The sequence below is a fragment of the Bos indicus x Bos taurus genome, chromosome 16 (assembly GCF_003369695.1).
Source record: "Bos indicus x Bos taurus breed Angus x Brahman F1 hybrid chromosome 16, Bos_hybrid_MaternalHap_v2.0, whole genome shotgun sequence".
In the NCBI taxonomy this organism is placed as follows: Eukaryota; Metazoa; Chordata; class Mammalia; order Artiodactyla; family Bovidae; genus Bos; species Bos indicus x Bos taurus.
In genome coordinates this window covers 79,034,025-79,056,736 of record NC_040091.1, presented here as the reverse complement: position 1 = coordinate 79,056,736, position 22,712 = coordinate 79,034,025, and the positions used below count along the sequence as shown (strand labels likewise).

General features: G+C 62.8%; 1 protein-coding gene across 1 annotated transcript in view; it reads right to left on the bottom strand.

Moving 5' to 3' along the window:
- Window positions 1-10,617: 10,617 nt before the first annotated feature.
- The window catches only part of PKP1 (plakophilin 1), a 39,857-nt gene continuing 27,762 nt past the window's right edge, over window positions 10,618-22,712 (bottom strand). The window contains exons 4-14 of the mRNA XM_027565831.1: window positions 22,495-22,639; window positions 21,442-21,649; window positions 20,834-21,011; window positions 19,081-19,195; window positions 18,142-18,297; window positions 17,381-17,557; window positions 16,201-16,354; window positions 15,711-15,897; window positions 14,619-14,703; window positions 14,309-14,412; window positions 10,618-12,950 (exon numbers count right to left, since the gene is read on the bottom strand). Of these exons, the coding sequence (XP_027421632.1) occupies window positions 14,338-14,412; window positions 14,619-14,703; window positions 15,711-15,897; window positions 16,201-16,354; window positions 17,381-17,557; window positions 18,142-18,297; window positions 19,081-19,195; window positions 20,834-21,011; window positions 21,442-21,649; window positions 22,495-22,639 (1,480 nt within the window). The 3' untranslated portion in view covers window positions 10,618-12,950; window positions 14,309-14,337. The remainder of the gene's footprint in view (window positions 12,951-14,308; window positions 14,413-14,618; window positions 14,704-15,710; window positions 15,898-16,200; window positions 16,355-17,380; window positions 17,558-18,141; window positions 18,298-19,080; window positions 19,196-20,833; window positions 21,012-21,441; window positions 21,650-22,494; window positions 22,640-22,712) is intronic.

Sequence of the window (22,712 nt, the reverse complement as noted above, 5' to 3'; positions counted from 1 at the left end):
TTTTTTTGTTAAAAAGTCAGTTTTGGTTAGGGTAATCCTTTAGAATAAATGCACCTCTGAGTGATTAAAATTTAGATCAACCAGTCAAAATGGTTTATCACCCACTGTTCTAAAACACTGACCCATGGAACACGTTTGCTGGGGTAGCAGCGTATCCCTGCCCTCTAGTGTGGTCCTCGGGTGTCTCACCGTGGTGGTGTCTCCTGTTTCAGGGCAAGGGCCCCCGAGCACAGGCCCAGTAAGTGCACTGGTGAGCTGCTCCACAGCTCGCGGAGTCTCCCTGGATCGGGGATTGAGCCCGCGTCCCCTGCCGTGGCAGGCAGAGTCTGACCACTGTGCCACCAGGGAAGCCCTCGTGGAGGTCGTGTCACGGGCACTCCCGGTGCACTAGGGGCCCCAGGCTTTCTTTTCCTTTGTACAGGAGGCGGTTTGACAGGAATGGTCTTGGCCAGTTCTCCCTGGACATCGTCCTCCACGCCCCACACTGTGGTGAGCACACTTCCTTTGCTGTGGTTGTTCAGTCACTCAGTCTTGTCTGAGTCTTTCGGGAAGGTCATGGGACCAGTCTTCACTGTCCTAGGAGGCTTCCTACACTGATTTCCACCCTCCTCAGGCCGTACCCTTAACTCAACATGAGTAAAAATTCACTTCACAAGTGTACTTGCAGTAGTGAATATGAGTATTCCGCAGCGCTTTCTCGGCCCCTCAGGGAGCCAATCCATTACTCCGCCCACCCTGATACACAAACAGCAGGAAACATTTCGTCTTTGGGCTCATTCATCTCAGCACAGCAGTCATGCCAATCACCCGCATTACTTGAGAAGCATTTGCATTCAAACCAGACGTCTCAGGAGCCGAAACCGTGCCCCTAACCTAGAATTGTCACACAGATGGATGCCCTTCAGCATGTCCTATGCTTGAAGATCCTCCCTACGGAAACATAAAGTTCAGCAGAGCACAGGTTTACCAGCCATCATTGTAATCTTAATTGCCTATCGTCATTGCAAATCCTTTACTTGATTCATGAAATCAATAACTCTTCCCAAATCATGAAAACTGTGGCTCATTCATGATACTGAAGCTACAAATACACAGATGGCGGAGATTTAAATGTTGGCTCTTCCATAATCCCCACAACAGATCTGACACCAGGAAAAGTAGGACTCGTGGAAATCAACAACCGAGTAGGAAAGAGGTTTTCACTGCTTCACCTGAAAATGTTTACCGCTCACGAGCTGTTCCTTCGTCAGGCCTAAAAGAGCCTAGATCTATCCCAGGATGCCTAGATTGAAGATCCTGACGTTGACGGGACCAGGCCTAAGGTGTGGACACTGATCAGCAAAGGCCGTTCTCCAGCATTCAAAGACAGGACAGAGGGAGAAGGGGACACGGAGACTCCGGAGCCCATGCGGTCGGGCTCTCCAAGCTCTAGGACGGACAGGCCCCTAGGGTCCCAGGCCCCCGTGCCCTCCTGAGTGGGATTATGGGTACATTCCACGTCAGCCTGAGCACCTGTCAGGGCCCCTGTGTCCTGAGTGCCCCCTGCTCTTGGGGTCACAGCACACACTCTGCAGGGTCCTTCCTGCCACACGAGCAGAGGCGACAAGCCAGCAGCCCCTCCCCAACCAAAGGGAGAAGGGGGCAGAGCACGGGCCCCGAGGAGCCTCACTCAGACGACAGCACCCCTGGGAGAAGGGGGCAGAGCGTGGGCACCGAGGGGCCTCACTCAGACGACAGCACCCCTGGGAGAAGGGGGCAGAGCGTGGGCACCGAGGAGCCTCACTCAGACGACAGCACCCCTGGGAGAAGGGGGCAGAGCGTGGGCACCAAGGGGCCTCACTCAGACGACAGCACCCCTGGGAGAAGGGGGCAGAGCGTGGGCACCGAGGAGCCTCACTGAGACGACAGCACCCCTGGGTGCCAGGGGGACAGGTGAGGCAGGTGAGGCTGAGCCCCGGAGGGGGACCGGGGACGGGGGACCGGGTGAGGTCCCCCCAGAGGGTGGACAGGGGCCCAATGGCGGGTGGGGAGACCTCACAGCCCCAGACCCCGCGGCACGGTCTGGCCAGACGAGCGAGCGCCGCTGTCTCCGCGCCCCCAGCCAGGGCAGCCCTCCCTCCGGCCCACCGCGCCTTCCCCGCAGGCCGTGCCTCGCGCTGAGGCCCCGGCTCTGGGCGCGTGATTCCGAGATGGGGTCCGGGCCGCCCTCCCGACGCCGCCCCCCGGCCCACCACCGGCTCTGCCCCAGGTCTCAGCGCCCCGCCAGCTGCAGGGATTGAACTGCTCGGACTGAAGGCCCAGAAAGCCGCGTCCCGCCTCCCCGCCAAGCGCCCGCCCCGCAGCGCGGGGCCTGGGCGCCGCACCCCGGGGGACAGCGGGGCTGGGCGGGGGCGCCCTGAGGTGCCCGAGACGCGCGGAGCGGTGCTGGTCCTCTGGGCGCCCCCCCCCCCCCCGCCAGCCTCTCCCTCTCCTCCCCTCTTCCCGCCCCGCTTCCCTCCCCCCTCCCCTTCCCCTCCCCCCCTCCCCTTCCCCTCCCCCCTCTCCCCTTCCCCTCCCCCCTCTCCCCTTCCCCTCCCCTCCCCCCTCTCCCCTTCCCCTCCCCCCCCTCCCCTTCCCCTCCCCCCCTCCCCTTCCCCTCCCCTGCGGGTCCCCAGAGGAGCCGCCCTGGGTGGGGGGGGCAGCCTGCTGAGAGTGAACAGAGGGGTCACTTCATTTCTGCTCGGTGGTTGAAAAAGACTGAAGTCGCTCCGTCGTGTCCGACTCTTTGCCACCCCATGGACTGTATCCTGCCAAGCTCCTCTGTCCGTGGGATGTTCCAAGCAAGACTACTGGAGTGGGTTTCCCCTTCTTGCTCCGTAGTTAGGGACAAGCAGTTTTTCCCTCTAAACGTGACACACAGTCGCCCCTCTGGCCTCACATCTCCTACCCACAGTCCAGAGTGGTGGCGAGCAGTGGGCATAACATCCAAGCCAGCTCTGCAATGACGGAAGCGACGTTATGTCCACCTGGGGCCCTTCCTGTGGCGGGGCACCTGCGCCTCACAGTTACACTCCGAGTCAGGAGCTGCAGGTAAAGTCCCTTTACACGCGGAGCTGAGGCTCACAGAGGCTGGGTAACTCATCAAGGCCGGGCCAGGCAGGACCTTGGCTGCTTTGATTATGAATTTAAATTATTTGCACAGTACCCGTTTTACCAAATTGGATGTCTTATAAAGATCAAGGGAGAAGGCAGTGGCAACCCACTCAAGTACTCTTGCCTGGAAAATCCCATGGATGGAGGAGCCTGGTAGGCTGCAGTCCATGGGGTCGCTAAGAGTCAGACACAACTGAGTGACTTCACTTTCACTTTTCACTTTCACACATTGGAGAAGGAAATGGCAACCCACTCCAGTGTTCTTGCCTGGAGAATCCCAGGGACGGCGGAGCCTGGTGGCTGCCGTCTATGAGGTCGCACAGAGTCGGACACGACTGAAGCGACTTAGCAGCAGCAGCAGCATAGAGTCCAAGAAAAGCATATTTTAAAGAAATTGCTTCCATATTTTAGCCAACAAATATTTGAATGATTTCTGATTCTATGAAGCAGAGTGTGAGCGCTCAGTCCTGACAGGGGAAAACGTGTGGACCAGCATTCAGGTCTGTCTGCTGCCAACTTCTGCAGCTCCCGGGCGCTCAGCTGGGGTGGGGCTGGCCAGCGCGGGGTCTCCACTCTGCCTACTCACGTTAGCAGCAGCCTCGCCCCTCGGCTGGGGGGCTGCTTTCCTCATCTCTCTTGTCCATGCTGGGCCTGGTCATCTGTGCAGCCAGTGTCCCTCCCCATACGGCGAGTGGCCGGAGGAGGAGAGTGTTCTCGGGCAGCGAGTCTGGGGCGGGATTTGACCATTCGAATATCAGCTACTGACGGGGAGGGAAAGTACCGCCACAGCAGTACATTAGAGCTCTGTTATCTCGGCTAGTTGCCAAGGCGCTGAACCAACCAGAACAAGGAAACTAGAAACGGAACAACTTCGCTCTAGAAAGGCTGAGGTCCTGCCTCGCTCATGTGGTCTCAGTGTGAGCACCAGGCTGCCATGCTGAGTGTTGACGCCACGAGGCTCATTCATTCAAGTCCATCCTTCCATGAACCCAACCTGCACGCATGGAGCACAGAGCCTCTGCAGGTGCTGCCTGTTGTCAGGGTCACAGCTGGGAACACAACAGGGGAGGTGTCCCAGGTCTTCCTAGACCAGGAGAGAGAATCTAGACAGACACTGAACCAGAGGACAGACAGACACTACTATGCAGACACGTGCACACACCCAGGTACACGCTCACATGCACACACACTCCCCCAGGTACACGCTCACATGCACACACACCCCAAGGTACACACTCACATGCACACACACACCCCCAGGTACATGCTCACATGCACACACACACCCCCAGGTACAGGCTCACATGCACACCCACACCCAGGTATACACACAGACATAAACACACCCCTGGGTACACACTCACATGCACATGCACACCCAGGTACATGCTCACATGCACACACACCCCCCCAGGTACATGCTCACATCTGCACACACACCCAGGTATACACACAGACATAAACACACCCCTGGGTACACACTCACATGCACACGCACACCCAGGTACACGCTCACATGCACACCCACACCCAGGTACACGCTCACATGCACACCCACACCCAGGTACACGCTCATATGCACACACACACCCCCAGGTACATGCTCACATCCGCACACACACCCAGGGATACACACAGACATAAACACACCCCTGGGTACACACTCACATGCACACACACACACACGTACACGCTCACATGCATATACACCCCCAGGTACACGCTCACGTGCACACACACACCCCCCAGGTACACGGTCACATGCACACACACACCCAGGTATACACACAGACATAAACACACCCCTGGGTACACACTCACATGCACATGCACACCCAGGTACATGCTCACATGCACACACACACAGGTACACGCTCACATGCACACACACACCCCCAGGTACATGCTCACATCCGCACACACATCCAGGGATACACACAGACATAAACACACCCCTGGGTACACACTCACATGCACACCCACACCCAGGTACATGCTCACATGCACACACACACCCCCAGGTACATGCTCACATCCGCACACACAGCCAGGGATACACACAGACATAAACACACCCCTGGGTACACACATGCACACCCACATCCAGGTACATGCTCACATGCACACCCACACCCAGGTACATGCTCACATGCATACACACACCCCCAGGTACATGCTCACATGCACACACACACCCAGGGATACACACAGACATAAACACACCCCTGGGTACACACTCACATGCACACGCACACCCAGGTACATGCTCACATGCACACACACACACGTACACGCTCACATGCACACACACATACACCCAGGTACACGGTCACATGCGCACACACAACCAGGTATACACACAGACATAAACACATCCCTGGGTACACACTCATGCACACACACACACACAGGTACACCCCCCCCCCACACACACACCCAGGTACACACTCACAGGCACACCCACACCCAGGTGCACAGGCATGTGTACATAGACATAGACAGAGGTCTACCCGGCTGACAGAGGGGAGGGGGAGCTGGACTTGAAAGGGAGGCTGGTGTGTGAGGAGGACTAGGATGCAGTCTTTGTAACTAAGATGTGACTGTTGTAAGATGTAACTGCTGAACCATAGTGGCCGAGCGGGGCCTTGATCAGAACCGCTGCCCGCAGGGCAGGGGCTCCCTGGGTGCAGTGGTAGCCCTTGTTGAGATGAAAGTGAGACTCTCCTTTGGTGGGGAAGCCTCGCCTCCGGGGGAGGGGGGAGGGTAGGTGGGTAGGGCGCCGCTGGCGCGGAAGCTGCCTCCCCTGCCACGCTGTCTTCTCCGCACCAGGTTCTCGCATTCGTCTTGTCTCTCTGTCTCTCTCTCCATTCGCTGTAAGTGCTAAGAGATTCTGGATTTGTCTTTTTTGCTGAATTCCCATCTGCATCCCCAGAGTCAAAAGCATGGCTGGCATACAGCGTGGCTGGCATGCTCAGTAACCGTTTGTTGCATGAATGAATGACAGCTTATTCCCAGGGAGTCGAGGCTGGGTACTGGACGGGCCACCCATCCCCAGGGCCTGTCAAAAGGGCAGAGAGTCTTGCCACTGGGAAAGGGAGCAGAAACTCGGGGGCCCTGGGGCAGGGCAGTTGGCGCCCTGAGGAGTCTGTCCTGGAAAGGCACAGTTTTCAGCTGGTGGAGGGGCCTGGGCTGCAGGCCCTGAGTGGACAATTCGGGGGGGACCAGGAGGAAAGCAGGTTTCCCCGGGAGGAGAATGGCCGCTTTGCCAGCCGACAGTGAGACCTGTTCTGGCCTTCAGACCCAGCCCTGCCCCTGCTGGGCGTTACCTGGGGTGGGGTGGGGTGGGGGCCACCCGTGCCCCACATCCTGTTGTTAGGGGAGCAGCCCCTGAAGCCGGGCAGCCCGGATCGATCCCAGTCTGTCACCCACTGGCTCAGTGGCCTTCCTGTGTCTCTTCTTCTCTGCCTGTTGGTGGGGTGCCACGAGCAGTCCCCTGGTTGTGGTGAGGATGGAAGGAGCTTGTTTGGATCTGCGAGCCTGGCAGTGTTTGCTGGCATCTCAAATACCGCGTTCCCCCGTCCTCCTCCTTCCGGGGTGCCCACCCCCCTTCCGCCTCTGCCCCCGGCTTAGGCTCCCCTCTAGCGGCCCGGGGCACAGGGCGGGCCCCTCCCACCCTCCCCGTCCTAGGCACGCCTGGCACCTCTGCTCATGGGAAGAGGGACCTGGCGTGAGTCAGCCCGCCTGCCTCCCCTGCAGCCCCCAGCCGTGGAGGCACACCCCTCTTCCGAGAAACTGGGGCTCACCCGGGTGTGGTCCCTGGCCTTGTGCCTGAATCACTGTCACCCTCCCTGTGGGCCCGGGGGGCGGGACAGGCTGGGCCGGCTCGTGGGCCTGTCTGCGCCTCCCACCCTGGCCCGCTCCAAGGCTGGTCCCCCGACGACCTCACTGTCAGACTCTCCCACATGCCTCTTATTCTGCAGCCCCAGCTCTGCTTCATGGAGTCTCTCTCCCGTCTCCCCTCTCCTGCAGGCCTGCTCCTCCAGGAAGCCTTCCTGGACTGGGAAGGGATTCAGCATGGGGTGGCCCACACATGGCGGCAGGAGCATCCCCCAGGGGCTGGTGGGAATGCAAACGCTCAGGGTCACATTTAACCACAAGCACGTTACAGCCTGAGACCTAGTGAGCGAGGTCACTCTCGCGGTTCCAGCCTGACAAGATGGACATTCTGGGAAGCTGCGTCAGCTGGTCGGGCTGACTGGGGCAGGGGGTGGGGGGCATCTCAGATTCTGTGAACAGCGATGAGGGCTGCTCGGTCCCCACCCCGAATCTCCATTCGACAGAAGGCTGCCCACCAGCCTCTCCTATTTGCTGGGGGCTGGACATGCTGACTCCAACGCGAGGCCGCCCCGTGGGGCTGGGTCAGCTGAGGCCGAGGGTCCCCAGGCCACGCCCGTGGGTCACTGCTAAAGTGCTCCGGGGGACCTCTGTCTGGGACCCCAGAATCTCCCTTTACCTGGGCTCAGGTCGACTGAGTGTGGCCCAGACTGGCTCCCTGAAGGTCAACAAGGTGGGGGTGGGGCTCAGGTCACCCCAACCTTCTCTTCCTCTCTCTGCTACCACACTCTTCCACATGTGGGCTCCTGAGTGAAGATCACCATTTAACCTCATGTAGCCCAGATTTTCCGAAACTTAGATTCCCTTTGTCACTTAGCACCCATGAAGGTCTTGTGGGAATAACCTTGGGAAATGCTAATCTAATTCCATGCACATCACACACATGCATGACCACACACGCACACATGTACACACACACGGGCACACACACGTATACACGTGCGTGCATACATGCACACCCACACATGTACACATATGCGTGTGCACACGCACACATGTATGCATGCACAGTGTACACACACATGCACGCCCCCACATGTGCACACACACATGCGTGCGCACACACACATGCACCAGTCACTGGGGCTTTCGTGTGGGCTCTCTTGGGAGGGGTAAGCTGAGTCTGGGGGCTTCTCCGCAGCCCCTCTGGACAGGTCATGGGGCGGGTCATCCTCACCAGCTTTTGTTCTGAGTCTCAGATGTGGTTGTTCTCCCCTGTCCACCACTGGCCCTGGAGCGGGCAGCCCTGCTGGCCGTAACGGGGTGTGTGTCCCACCAGAGGGCCAGAGGGCAGGGCATGTTGGGGCTGGAGCAGTTTCTGGGAACCCCAGCCTGGACTCTTGCTGACACGGGGGTTGAATGGAGTGGAGCTGGCAGGGCCGGGCCTCCTCGGGCCTCCTGCAGAGGTAGGGTCTGGGCACCCAGTGTGGGTGCCCCCAGGGGCCTGGCCAGGAGCTGGGATGGGTGAGGGCTGAGGTTCAGGCTCACAGGGTTCCGGGAGTTGGCCTGACCATGGGCAAGTGCTGTCCACGTGCTGTTAAAGAGGGGGAGCAGCGGGGGTCTGGCCTCAGACCCTATTCACCTTCTGTCACCTGCTAGCGGTGTGACCCTGGACAAGTGACACAGCCTCTCTGAGCCAGAGTCTCCTCATCTGTGAGCCGGGAGTGGTCATGCCCACCCTGTGGCATCGCTGTGAAGATTTAGGTGATTAACGTGTGGCCACGCCTCCACGTGTCCCCGTCCCACGGCCTAGCGCTCCTCCAGGACAACGCCGGGCCCCAGAGTGCAGGGACGTGAGGCTGGGAAGGTTCAGAATGACATACCCGGCCGTGCTGGTGGCTCTGGGCTGGTCTGCCTGGGCCTCCCTGTCCTCATCTTTGAATCGGACGTTAGCGCCCTGAGCTCTGCCGGTCTCACGAGGGTGAAGAAAGGGAACACCCTAAGGCTTTGCAAGGTCACAGAGCTGGCTTGTGGCCCCTCAGTAAAAAGCCCATTGCTAACGAAGGATAACTAACTTCCGTTCACTCGCTCTCCAGCTGTGCAGGGTGGCAGAAGGCCCTGCGTTCCAAGAGGTGATGCTTGAGGCCTGTGGTGTCTCCAGGACAGCCTGGGCTCCAGGGACCAGCTTCCCAGCATGGGGTGGATGTGCCGCGGGCAGCCTGGACGTGGGGTCTGGGAGGCTCGGGCTCAGGGCTCCAGAGACCCTTCCCCCGTAGTCCAGTCTGTTTCTGGCCCCGCGGAACGTTGCACTCTCATCAGAAAGTTCTCCAAGAGGCCAGCAGGGCCTGCACCCTGCTGACCGGACACGGCTGGGTTAAGCCGCTCTGGCAGTGCACACACTGAACCCACCACCTCCAGCGGAATCGAGTCCTTGACAGCTGGCTGCACTTTCCGACATCATGTCACCTCCAGGCACCCCGGGCAGGGAGGCGCTCGCCACGTGGCCTCTGCGGTCGCACACACCGGCCTGAGGACAGCAGGCCACGTTGCGTCTGCGCCTTAGGGTCGTCGTGGACAGGCCGTCTCACAGCAGCGCCCGCGGTGCAGAGCAGCAGAGGATGGGGCCCTGGGGGAGCCCAAGCGCCTCCTGTTTACAGCAAGTGAAGGGCGGTCGCGTGGCAGGGTCCCGAGGGCCTTGGGAGCTGCTCGCTTTCTGAATTTGACCTGCGGGCCAGCGCTTGGCGGGGAGGTCCACAGAGCTGCCCGCCCCGCAGCTGTGTGCTCTCCCGCACATACACTCTGCTTTAACGTGTGAGCGCCTGTTCACACAGGGACTGCAGCCCGCTAGGCTCCTCGGTCCATGGGACTCTCCAGGCAAGCGCACTGGACTGGGTTGCCATTTCCTCCTCCAGGGGAGCTTCCCGACCCAGGGTTCAAACCCGCGTCTTCTGTGTTGCAGGCAGTTCTTTACCACTGAGCCACCTGGGAAGCCCTCGCTTTAATGGCAGTTCACAATGAAGCACGTACTGACTTTGAATCTGCAGTCTGATCTCATGTTCTGGAGGCTCCAGACCCAGAGCGTCAACAGTCTGGGCCACAGACAGGTGGTCCTCCTCCCCCGGAGCTGCCCTCCCCCGGCCTTGCTGCGTGTCCCCAACTGAGGGATGACTCAGGGCTCAGGGTCACAGGCTCAGAAAGGTCACCGCCCTCCCAGGCAGGGAAGGGTCCTTCTCCAGCCTGCCCTAAGCCTTCCCAGGCCCCTCCAGCCGGGGAGCCCACAGCCGCGGGTCCCGCCACCACCTGGGGCTTCCGCCCTGTGACTCAGGAAGTCCCGTGTGTCTGTCCTGTCCCTCGCGGGCCTCTTGGGGCGGCGGCCCCCAGCCCATCCTGCAGGACCCGGGGAGAACAGGCCTTCAGGAAATGCGAGCTCCTCTTTCAGCCCTGAGGTCTGCTTTCCAGGGGCCTGCCTGGGTGTGCTTCCCTGGACAACCTGTGTGGAGTTGGGCGCGTCTGTCCCCTCCTGAAGGGGACTTATCTGTAAGATAAGGGCTGCCACAGAGTCTGGGCCTCAGAGTCCTCGCCTGGCACAGGGAGGCGTGAGTGGCCCCTGGGGCCTTAGCGGCTCCCCCAGTAATCCACTGCTCAACAATGTTCAAAGAAACGCCAGCAATTTATTGATTTCCTGTATTTCCAAAAAAGCAAACACACGGTGTACCCCACAGGGAAACAGGCCTGGCCAGTGCCCAGTTCTCCCACAGACACAGAGCGGGGGCAGGAGCAGGCTGCAAAGGGACCCCTTTCCCTCCCCTGCCCCTGGCTCCGCTCGGCCCCAGGCAGACAGGAGCAGCTGGTCTGCGCTGCTGGGCTGGGCCCACCGGGCGGGTCTGCGGCCAGTGGCCCGTCCGCCTTAAGCCCTGGGTCGGGGCTGCACAGGGAGACCCCCGTGGTCTGGGCCCTCCCCCACTTGACCCTGCATTGGAGCGTCCTGTTTCGGGCATCGAGCCCAGCAGCATTGGCCTGGCCTGGGCATTGGCCTCCAGCAACATGTCCTTCCAGCCCAAGCTGGGCCTGCAGACCCCAAGCTCCTTCTCTAGAGCCTCATCCACAGCACCCCCCACCCTGCAAAGGTCTGCCTCTTCTAAAGTGACAAGCCTGACCAGCTGACCGCAGAAGTCACGAGAGAGATGGCCAAACCAGGCCTGGCCTGTCTACCCGGCCCACTGAAACACCGCCCACCCCCTGGCAGAGGCGGGGGCCCTCCCTGGCACTGCCACAGACCCCCTGGTTCTCGACTCCTTCCCTCTAGCCCTGACTGGACTGGGCGGCGCTCTCTCTCTGGGGACCCCTAAAGCTGGGGACCCCAGACACCCTCTTTCGTCCAGGAGAATGTGGGCCACGTGGATGGGGTGTGGTCTCTCATCACTGATGTATCCTAAGTGTTGGCAACACCGCCTGGCTCCTCACGTGTTTCTTGGAGAAAACAAACTCTCCCGGGGCCCTGGGAGTGGCAGAGGGGACGGTCTTCTGGGACCAGCTCCCCGTGGGCCTGAGAGGGAGACGAGCCTGCATCACGGGGGACGGGGCGGACGTAGCACAGAGCCCAGCAGCAGAGAACACCGGCCGTGTGGCCCGCCATCACGGGTCTGTGCTGACCTGGCCTGTCCAGCTGTTGACTCCGGCAGGGGGTCCCCGGGGCCGGGGTCTGACTGCCAGGGTGAGCAGTGGGGCTGGTCGGGGGACGGTGGGGGGACACGCGGCAGGAGGAGGTATGAGGTGGGCAGGGCCAGGTGGCCAGTCGCCGCTGGGCAGGGGGGCTGCGGCCAGGAGGCCTGCCCTGTCTCAGCTGCAGACGGGGCGCCCTTCCCAAGCCCTCTCCAGGGCCTGCTCTATGCTCATACAAGTCGGGGGGTCTGGGGCGGTCAGTGCCCCTGGCAGGCTCCTCATCATACTCTCTGCAGTTGTCACGGGCAGCTGGGCGTCAGGGAAGGCGAGGCGGCCTCTGGCTGATCCCCGACTTGACGGCTCCCTTTCCTAGCCAAGTGCCTTCCTCCGAAACCCTGCCTCACTGGGGTCTCAGCAGGTCTCGGGACCCGGGGGCCGACCCCTGCCCTACCCGGGCCAGCTCCTCTGCTGGGAACATGAGGACGGAGCCGCCGGTCTCCCACGGCTCGCGGGCTTTGATACCACTCTGCCTCCTTCCTCCCCAACACGTGGATTATTTGCCCCTGTAGGTGAGGGCTCCCAGGTGAGCCTGCTCTGATGGGTACACGGCCCACAGGAATGGTCGGCTGCCCCCCGGCACCTACTCTCCGGGCAGACTGCACGCAGCAAAGCCAGCCTGCCTGTCTCGGCCCATCCAGCAGACCTCACGGCCGCCCAGCCCCGGCCCCAGGCCCTGTGGGAGAGCCGCACGGCCATGCCAAATTTCCCAACAGATACACTGAGCCCCGCCAACCTCCCTTCCTGCAAAGCCGCCTCTTGGGGTGGGTGGCAGGGGGTGAGCCCCAGCCCCAGTCACTCCCCCACCCGACCCTGCAGGACTCCCCGTGGGCCTGGTGCTGCTGAGGGCCCGGCACCCATACTTCGGGATGACGAGGAGCAAAATCCCAAGCACAGGTCACCCGCGTCTATGAGCTCAGCCCGCAGCTCACCTGGCCCTGCACTTCCAGGGCCTGCCTTCCACACGCACGCACACACACGCGCAAGCACACACATACTATACATATGTATATGTACTGTTTCTCAGCAAAAGAAGTATTAACATCAAGACATAAGCCCCCTTAACTCAAGAAAGCCCCCGGCTCCCCTCCCCCACCCCCACTGCCTGTCAGTTCCCCCAAGGAAAAGAAAGAATCTAAAAATATTTTCATCCACCGCAGCGTCCCAGTGTGCTCTTGGCTGGCTTTGAACATCTCCAAACACTGTGCAGGTGGACAGACACGCCCGCAGCAAGGCCCAGGTCTGCTCAGCTGGTCGGATCACGTCTGGAAAAGGAGAAACCTCCAGTGAGCACCCCGGTCTCACCAGCTGTCCCCTCCCAGCGTGTCCACACAGACACGCCCAAACCTGGGGTCAGGGCCACCCCTGAGACGTTCGCAGGCTGCGTGCATTGGATCAGAGCCCCCCCCCACGCCCACATGTCCACCCCGGTGGTAGACCGCGCATGTCAGGCGCCTGCTGACTGGGCTCGGCTCTGTGCCCGTCCTTGTGCTGTTGGGACGCATTTGCCAGGAGGTGGGCGGTCTGAGGTCTGAAGGCACCTTCGTCTGGATTGAAGTTGCGGCCCCTGCCCCACCAGCATGCCCCAGGCCACTGGGGTACCCAGAAGTCCCTTCAACTCAGAAGGCCCTGTCCTCATGCCTGGCTCTCTGCAGGTGGGGCCACCTCCGCTGACCCTCCAGGGCTGACCAGGCCAGTCTGAGCACCTAAACGTGGCCCTAATCCCTTGGGATGCTTGTTTAAAATGTGTTTTCCTGGACCTCACTCCAGAGCCACGAGACAGGACTGCGGGGGTGGGACCAAGCGTGTGTGGTTGAGCGAGCACCCCAGGTACGCGTGGGAAGGCCAAGGCTCAGGAGCCCTTGTCGGGGACGCTGGATCTGAGCTTTTGGTCCCTAGAATTGTCAGCTAGAAACAAGTTTGTCCACGCTAGGCATGCTGCAGAGACTGGACAGTGGCCTGTAAGAAGAAGTTTAACTGCAGACGCCCAAACCCAAAAGCACATATTGTTTCATTGCTGGGGTGCTGTTCACACTGCAGTTCACGTGAGTTGGACTGGGTTGTGCAGTGAGCAACCTACACGACTGTGCCCGGCAGTTCTGTCCAGACCTCTGGCCTGTTGATACTACCAGTCCATCCGAAAGGAAATCCATCCTGAATACTGATTGGAAGGACTGATGCTGAAGCTGAAGCTCCAATACTTTGGCCACCTGATGTGAAGAACTGACTCATTTGAAAAGACCCTGATGCTGGGAAAGATTGAAAGTGGGAGAAGAAGGGGACGACAGAGGATGAGATGGGTGGATGGCATCACCGACTCGATGGACATGAGTGTGAGTAAACTCTGGGAGTTGATGATGGACACAGAGGCCAGGTGTGCTGCAGTCCATGGAGTCACAAAGAGTCGGACACGACCGAGCAACTGGACTGAACTGAGCTGAATGTCCTGTGTCAGTCGCTGGCCAAGCAGTCTACCCGGCAGTCCTCACAGACCCTATATCAGACAGACCGGAAACTGCTTCTGCGTCCCTGGGGAGCAGGGCCGGGCCTCTCTCTCTGAGGCTGGCCGGGACTCCGGCAGGGAGCCTGGAGGTGCCCCTGCCCCAGAGGGGGTGATTCTTACCTGCAAGCTGAACGTGCGGGCGGCCCCTCTCAGAATCGGGAAGTGAAGTTCCTGAGGCTGTTGGCCCCGGCTAAGGTCCCCAGCATGCTCCTATCGAAACCTTGCTGCAGGAGACAACAGCTGCATGAGACACCCAGGGGCAGGCGCCACGGGCGTCCCCGCACTCGAAGGCTGCCCCCAGCACGCTTCCTCGACAGCCCCGCCCGCCGCACCTCCTCAGCCCCAGGCGGAGGTCAGCCCCTGGACCCCGTCACGAGGGGCCGGCCTGTGGGCGAGCGTGCCGGCAGGGCCAGGCAGGGTGAGGCCTTACCTGCCTGAGCAGCCCCTGCAGCTCCCTGCTGGACCACATGTCGGACAGGAGGAGGCGGGCGGCCTCCGCAGCCTTGGGGGAGGTGCTGTGGGGCGGAAGTTCACCGGGGCTGAGACTGGCCACCTGAAGATAAGCCAACCCTCTGCCCTCTCCCCCTCACTCCCCGTGGGGCAGCCCCGCTGGCGGGCACTCCTCACAGTGGGCACACCCCACTCTACCCGCTCATAGGTACCCGGGGCTCTCTTTGGGGCCCCCGTCCTGTCTCTTGGCCTTATCCTGGGAGGACAGAGCTCCATGGACCGGATAAGTTCTGCACAGCTGGGGCTGCTGCTGCGTGCCTCCTGGCGGTCCACGGGACTCAGAGTCCCTTGGTTCCCAGCCGGGACGGGTGCTGCCCGGGGCCTGAGAGTTAGGCCTCAGCTTCTGGAACCTCCCTCCTTTGGGCCTCCCCGCCAATTCCCATTCTGCAGGGCCCTGCCATCCTCCACGCCACCTGCTGCTGCTGCAGCCCTGCTGCCCTGTCCCCTCCACCGCCCCCCCACCTGCAACCCCCCCCCCACCTGGAGTTCCCCCATCTGCAGTCCCCCCCACCTATAGTTCCCTCACCTATGGTTCCCCCACTAGGTAGTTCCCCCACCTGCAGGCCCCCACCTGGAGTTCCCCCATCTGCAGTCCCCCCACCTACAGTTCTCTCACCTATGGTTCCCCCACTGGTAGTTCCCCCACCTGCAGACCCCCTCCTGGAGTTCCCCCATCTGCAGTCCCCCCACCTATAGTTCCCTCACCTATGGTTCCCCCACTGGTAGTTCCCCACCTGCAGACCCCCTCCTGGAGTTCTTCCCTCTGCAGTCCCCCCACCTATAGTTCCCTCACCTATGGTTCCCCCACTAGGTAGTTCCCCCACCTGCAGGCCCCCACCTGGAGTTCCCCCATCTGCAGTCCCCCCCACCTATAGTTCCCTCACCTATGGTTCCCCCACTAGGTAGTTCCCCCACCTGGAGTTCCCCCCTCTGCAGTCCCCCCCCACCTACAGTTCCCTCACCTATGGTTCCCCCACCTGCAGTTCCCCCCGCCTGCAGACCCCCCACCCACCTGCTGCGGCACAGGTTGATGATGTTGTTGACCATGCTGCTGGAGAAGTGCTGCTTGGCCATGCCCGGCAGGGAGGCCATCAGGTTCCTCACAGTGTAGCAGGCCGAGGCCAGGATGTCCTCCGAGTTGCTGGTGTTGCCAGTGTGACTGGTGAGGAGTCTGGTCACCTCTGGGAACACTTGGGTCCCTGGGAGAAAAAGGAAGGGCGGGTACGGGGTCAGTGATTGAGGGGTCCCCGTGGGCCCAGTCCTAGGCCGCCCACAGCCAGGCTCCCAGCCAGGAACCTCCCACTCAAGGCTGGTGACCCGATGGAACCGATGCACCTGCTCCCCGCCGAGGTGACCTGCCCCTTCCTACGCCCAAGCCTCTCCCGGGCCAGCTCCCTCTCCAGGATGTGCCCCCAGGGAGAGGTCAGAAGGGGACTTTCCAGCAGGCCCTGGAGAGTGGGGGTCCTCCAGCAGGGGGTGGCCCGAGCCCCAGGGGCACTCACCCATCACCCTGTGCAGCGCGGGGTGGCGGGACATGTTGCTCAGGAGCGAGGCTCCGGACCGCACCACGTCCGAGTTGCCAGATTGCAGGAGGCGGGCGATGTGGGGCAGGCCCTTCTCCTTCAGCCCGATCAGCTGGCTCATGCCACTGGACATCTGAGAAAGGGGACGCATGAGGCCCTCGCTGGGCTTCCCCAGGCCCACAGCAGGCAGGAGGGGGCCAGGAACCGCACCCTTAGGGACCCCAGAACTTCCTCTTCCGTGTTGGGAGCACAGACAGACTCTCATTTGCTCCCACCTGGGCGGCTACAGAACAATGCCCCAGGAAAATGCACCTGCGGCTCGCCGGGGGCAGCCTGAGCCCGGCGGGTCTGGTGAGGGACGTCCCTGCCCCTCGCGCCCCGTGGGAGGGGCCCAGAATCAACTCCCAGGAGTGGCCGGTGCCCGTGGCCGCCACCCGGCCTCCCTCCCGCTTCCCAGCACTATCTGGTCGCGAGAAACCTGGGATCAAGGGTACCCGCCACCTAAAGAAGGGCTGCCTGTCTCCTGCAGGCCTGCGGCCTCTGTGCTGACTGTGCATCGAGTCGAGGGTGGACGAATGGGCCTGTGCTGCATGGAGATGCAACCCGGGGTCCCTGAGAGGACGGCAGCCCATCCAGGCCACTGGCGGGAAAGCCACGCTGGCCGTAACCTGGTCCAGACTCACCCTCTAACAGTGGGGTGGGTCCCCTTTGACCCTGAGCTCACCCTCACCCGCTTCTACCCAACCCTGAGCAGAGAGGGTGGAAGGGCAGCTGCAGGCCTGCCTCCCACACTCCCCGAGTCCATCATGTCCCCACACTGCCTCTGGCCTCGACTCTCCCCCGGTTCTGCCACGTTTTCCCTGGACCTGCCCACACCCCAAGCCCTCTGCATCCACCTCTGTCCGCTCAGCATGCAGGAGAGCCTTCAGCCGCGCCCGGCTCCCAGCACAGCCTGAGCCCAGTCCAGGCCGGGAGCCCCGAGGCAGAGAGGATCCTACAGACAGAATCCAGTGGGGCTGGGGGTTCTGGCCCCCTCAGCTGCCCCAGGCCTGGCCTGGAGCCCAGAGCACATCCCTCCCTGACTCAGGCAGGCTGGTGGGAAGGGGCAGCCGGGGTCAGACCAGGGTGGAGAGAGGGTGGGGCGCGGCGGGGCGCTCACCAGCCCCTTGCTGGCGGTCAGGTTCTGCAGGGCGCCCGCGCAGGCCTCCAGGGTGGCGTCCTTCTTGCTCTTGCCCATGAGGTTCAGGTAGGTGCGGACGGCGTCCGAGTGGTACAGCCAGCTGCTGCCCTTGGGGTTGGGCTCTTCCTCGGGAAGCGGGCAATCATAGTTGTTGTTCTGGGGACAAGAGGAAGGTTGCAGGGCTGACCCCACGCACCCTGCTCCTCTGGCCTCAGCATCGTGGTTCCCGGAGGAGGGCGTGCCCGCTGCCTCCTCCCCCAGGCCCTCCGCCTTCCCGGCGGGCACAGAGCCATCTGCGCTCCCCGCCAGCTGGGCCCCTGCCTCCCGCAGTGAGGTTGTGGCTCTCACATGGGGATGCCTCCCTCACTCCCCGGCCAGCAGGGGTGGTGCAGGGTCTGGCTTGCACGGCCTGCCCAGAGAAGGTGGCCAGCCCTTTCTCCCCAGCATCTCTCTGCTTCTGGGGAGACCTGGGGGCTCAGGAGGCAGTGGGCGCCAGGCTGCGCCCCTCATCAGGAAGGAGGGAGAAGACGGGGGAGAGGAGGCCTGCCAGCAGGCGGCTCTGGCTCCTTCGCCCCGAGCACACAGGGCCTGTGTCGTGGGCGAGAGGAGGCCCTTCCCACTCCTGGTGCAGTGAGGCCCACGGCCAGGCGGGGCAGGGGCCCTCCCTGGGGGCCGGTCTCGGGCTCCGGGGGCAGAGGCCGGGTGGACGGGGCGGTGGGGCCGGGGCCACGGGCACGCACCGTCATGCGGTCGCTCTTGTTGCTGAAGCAGCCGGTGGAGGACTTGTCGGTGTAGGCGTTGCGGGCGTTGTACTCCAGCTGGCGGTAGCGCGTGGGCACCTCGGCGTCCAGGCGGTAGGAGAGGTTGTGGAGGACGCACATGCAGTTCTCCACTGACTGGGGGCCGAGCAGAGACGGCCTGAGCCTCCGCCCGCCCCCCAGCACCTGGCTCGGCCGGGGAAGGCCCCCTCCCGGCCGCCCGGGACTGAGCGTGCGACCCTGCCCCCGCGGCTGTGTGAGCAGCAGTGACCTGCCCAGCCGCTCTGGGCCTCAGTTTCCTCAGCTCTGAAATAGGACCAGAGTCACCTGCTTCCCGGGGAGATGACCCCCAGGAGGCACCTACGGGAGGCCTGGTCGGCGGCAGGCACAGGCTGCGGCCACTGTCCCTGATGCCTCGGCCAGCATGCCCACGACCAGCCTGGCCCTGGAGACAGCCTGCAGGAGCGACCCTGAACTCCTCCTCAAAGCCTTCGAGTCCCAGGACCTCCCCTCCTGAAAGGTCTCTCTCTCCTTCCTGGGGCCTCATCTGCTTCCCTCTTCCGTTCTGTCCTCTCTCTCCTCCTTCCTCTCCCCCCACGCCCTCAATCTCTCACTGTGACCTCCGCCCCTCCCCTTGTCCTCTGCCACTCGCCGGTGCCCTGGGGCCGGCTCTCTCTGGAGGCCTGTGGCCACAGCTGACAGAGGAGCAGGAGATGGAGTCCCCTCCAGGGAAAGCGCGTGCAGGACCCGGGGGTCGCGGTGCCTGGCCAGCCCCCCGGGGCCAGCTCTCTCCTCCTGCCGTGTGGACGGACTGCAGCCTCCGTCCCCCTTCCCGCCTCCGTCTCCGCTTCTGCCCGTCCGCGCAGGTGTGCAGAGTGCGGGTGGGCAGGCGGCTCTGTGGCCTTCTGGGGCCGCACTCACCTTGTCGTCACAGCGGTTGGCTGCCACGCAGTTCTGGACGTAGGCCATGAGCGAGTCGATGAGCCCCGTGTAGTTGCGCATGGTCTGGCGGCCCGCGTCTGCGGAGCTCAGATTCCTAGTGGAGGACACGGGGAGGGGCGGAGGTCACGAGGAGAGGGCAGAGGTCACAGGGAGGTTGGAGGTCACGGGGAGGGGATGGAGGTCATGCGGAGGGGTGGAGGTCACGGGAGGGGCAGGGATCACGGGGAGGTGCAGGGATCATGGGGAGGTGCAGAGGTCATGGGGGGTGGAGGTCATAGGGAGGGGGTGGAAGTCACGGGTTGGGGTGGAGGTCATGTGGAGAGGGCGGAGGTCACGAGGAGGGCAGAGATCATGGGGAGGGGGTAGAGGTCAAGGGGGTGGAAGTCATATGGAGAGGGCAGAGGTCACAGGGAGAGGGTGGCGGTCATGGGGAGGGAGTGGAGGTCACAGGGAGGGGGTAGAGGTCATAGAGGAGGGGCAGAGATCATGGGGAGGGATAGAGGGCATGGGGAGAGGGTGGAGGTCATGGGGAGGAGTGGAGGTCATAGGGAGGGGCAGAGGTCAGGTGGTAGAGATCACGGAGGGGTAGAGGTCACAGGGAGGAGGTGGAGGTCATGGGGAGGTGAAGGCCATGGGAAGAGGGGAGAGGTCATAGGGAGGGGCAGGGGGGTCACAGGAAGGAAGTGGAGGACACAGGGAGGGGTGGAGGTCATGGAGAGGGGGCAGAGGTCACAGGGAGTGGGCAGAGGTCATAGGGAGGGGTAGAGGTCACGGGTAGAGGTCAGGGGGAGTGGGCAGAGGTCACGGGTGGAGGTCAGGGGGAGTGGGCAGAGGTCACGGGGAGGGGTTGGAGGTCGTGGTGGGAGAGGAAGGCAGGGAAAGAGGACAGAAATGGAGAGGGAAGCAGATGAGACGAGGCTCTGCTCAGGCCTGGCTGAGGCCGGGGCGGGCTCTCCCTGGGCTCCTTCGCCCTCCTCTGTGCCCCCCTGGCCCAGAACTTCTACGTGTCCAGGGCTCTGATGCCACTGGCAGCCTGGCACACACTGGACCCTCGTGGCACGTTCTGGGCAGGGCCCGGGGCTCCACCCACCTGGCCCTGCCTGGGGCTGCTGGACAGTGGGCTGGAGGCTCCCTGGAGGCGGCGTCCTGCCCCCAGCAGTGGGCTCGCCCCTGGGCAACCTGGGTGCCCCTTCCTGGTGCAGGTGGGGTGTGCCTGCAGCCGCCCCATTAAGGCCTCCATGACCCTGGCTCTGCACCTCCCCAGCCTCTCCCCTCGGCTCCTCGGAGGCTGCTGTTAGAGGGAGGCGTGATCCTGAATGCGGTCTGCTCCTCGTCAGTACCCACCACCCCAACCCCAGAGGCGAGTCCCTCCACCAGCAGCCCTCAGGGCCTTTGCCACGGGCTGGGGCGGAACCCAGGAAGTTCTGGCCAAAGCAGAGCCCTCTCACACCGGGGAACATGGCAGACGCTGTTAGCGTCACAGCCAGGAGGTGATGCACTGGGGCTGTCAGTACACTAGCATCTCAAAGACGCTCTTCAAGAACGCAAGAGCCAGGGCTGTGGGGTGCAGGAGGGTGGGCGGCTGAGCCAGTTCAGACACTCAGATCCACGCGTCTCCACTCAGACTCCTGGCTCAGGCCCCCTGAGTGCAGGTGGGGGTCCGAGCCTCGTCCAAGCCCTCACCCCCAGCCCCTCTGAGCCCGGGCTTGGCTGGCTGGACCCCTGCCCTCACCTCAGGCAGCCGGTGGCGTTGAAGAAGACCTCGGGGTCCACGGGCTCACGGGACAGGTTACTGTTGCCGTCGCACCAGCCCGAGAAGGGGATGATGACGCGGTCAGCCAGCACGGGCAGCGCCTCGGCGATCAGCTCCTCCTTCAGCTCGTCAGTGGAGGACAGGTTCCAGAGCAGCCCTGGGGACCGCAGGCTCAGCAGGACCAGGCTCAGGGCCGCCCCGCTTGACCCCTCCCTGTGCCCCCTGCCCCGTCTCAGCCAGTTGGCGGCAGGATTTCGAGGGCAGAGCACTGGGGCTTCTGTGTGGGTCAACGGGACACGGTAGCTGAGCCAAAGCTCCGACCCCTTGGGGTCTTCTCCCGGTCTCCGCCTCTCCGAACACAGATTCCACCTGGACACACTGCCCTCTCTCCTCAGATACCTCAGACCACACGGACGGTCGATGGGCGCACAGAGGGGCCCAATACCCAGGGCACCAGCTGGGCACTACTAGCCTGGCCAGCACTGGTCTGTGGGACTCCAGGGGTGTCTGCCTGAGGCTGCCCCCGGCCCTCACCCTGTCCCGGCCCCCAGCTGCCCCCACCCCAGCTCCCGCGGCCAGGCCCCCACCGGTCAGCTGCTTCTGGATCTCGGTGCTCCCGGTCCTCCTCAGGAGGCTGACCGCCTCGCGGATGCCGTTCTGCCGCCGCGTCTCCAGCTTGTTGGTGGTGCTGCGGAACACCAGGTTGCGCAGGGCCCCGGCTGCGGCCTGCTGCACGTTCTGGTTGGGGCTGCGGAGCAGGTCCACCAGCTTGCAGATGCCACCCAGCTGGTACACCTGCAGGACAGCGCCACGCCAGGCAGGGCTCAGGCCGGGCTGGAGACCCGCCGCCCAGAGCCGCATCACTCTGAGCCAAACGCCCAGACAGACGGGCAGCCTGGGGAGACGCGGGGGCCAAGGCAGCACTGGGTAGGGCGCCCTGCTGCCTCACAGGGAGCCCTCAGCCCCCTCCCGAGCCCCATGTTCCTCCTGGGGGCCTGCGGTGAGGACCACATGGGGCTCGCTTCGGAGTCCTGTGGTGGGGAGACCCCCGTGGGGACACCTCCCGCTGTGGCAGGGACCGCGCACACGGACCCCGCGCTGGGAGCCTGCCAGCTGCACGGGGCCACGAGGAGGCCTCCCTGCCGGCCACGCTTGGGAGGCACAGACAGCCCTGCTCTCAACCACGGGAGAGACAGACAGAGAGACAGACAGACAAAGGGACAGAGAGAGGCAGAGACAGAGAGAGACACAGAGAGACAAAGAGACAGAGAGAGACAGAAAGACAGAGACAGAGAGAGAGACAGAGAGACAAAGAGACAGAGAGAGACAGAGAGAGACAAAGAGACGGGGACAGAGAGGCAGAATCAGAGAGGGCAGGGAGGACACTGAGGGGAGGGAGCTGTCCTTCCCCTAGTGAACTTGAGGAGGGGTTTCCTCTGAGCCCATGGCTGTCACTCCAAGGTCTCCTCTACGACCAACAGCTGAGTGGCGTCCCCTCCACAGACGCTCCCCCGACCTCGGGCAGTGCCAGGCACACTCCCGGCCTTGGGTAGCCGGGCAGGGGGATGAGGAGCCAACAGCAAACGCCCCCCTCTGGCTTGGGGCAGGTTCAGGCTGCCCCCCGGCCCCCGGCTGCTGACCTGCTGCTTGGCAGACTCGTCCTGGAAGCAGGTGTGCTGGATGTAGTACGCCCCGATGGCCTGGCACTTCTCGTCCTGGGAGCTCAGGTACTGCACGGCCTTGGGGATGGTCAACCCGCTGCACTCAATGTCCTCGCTGCAGATCCTGGGGGCATGGGCGGGCCGGAGGGTTGCAGGGGCTCGGGGTCCCCGTGCACGCCCCAGAGCTGGAAGGGGCC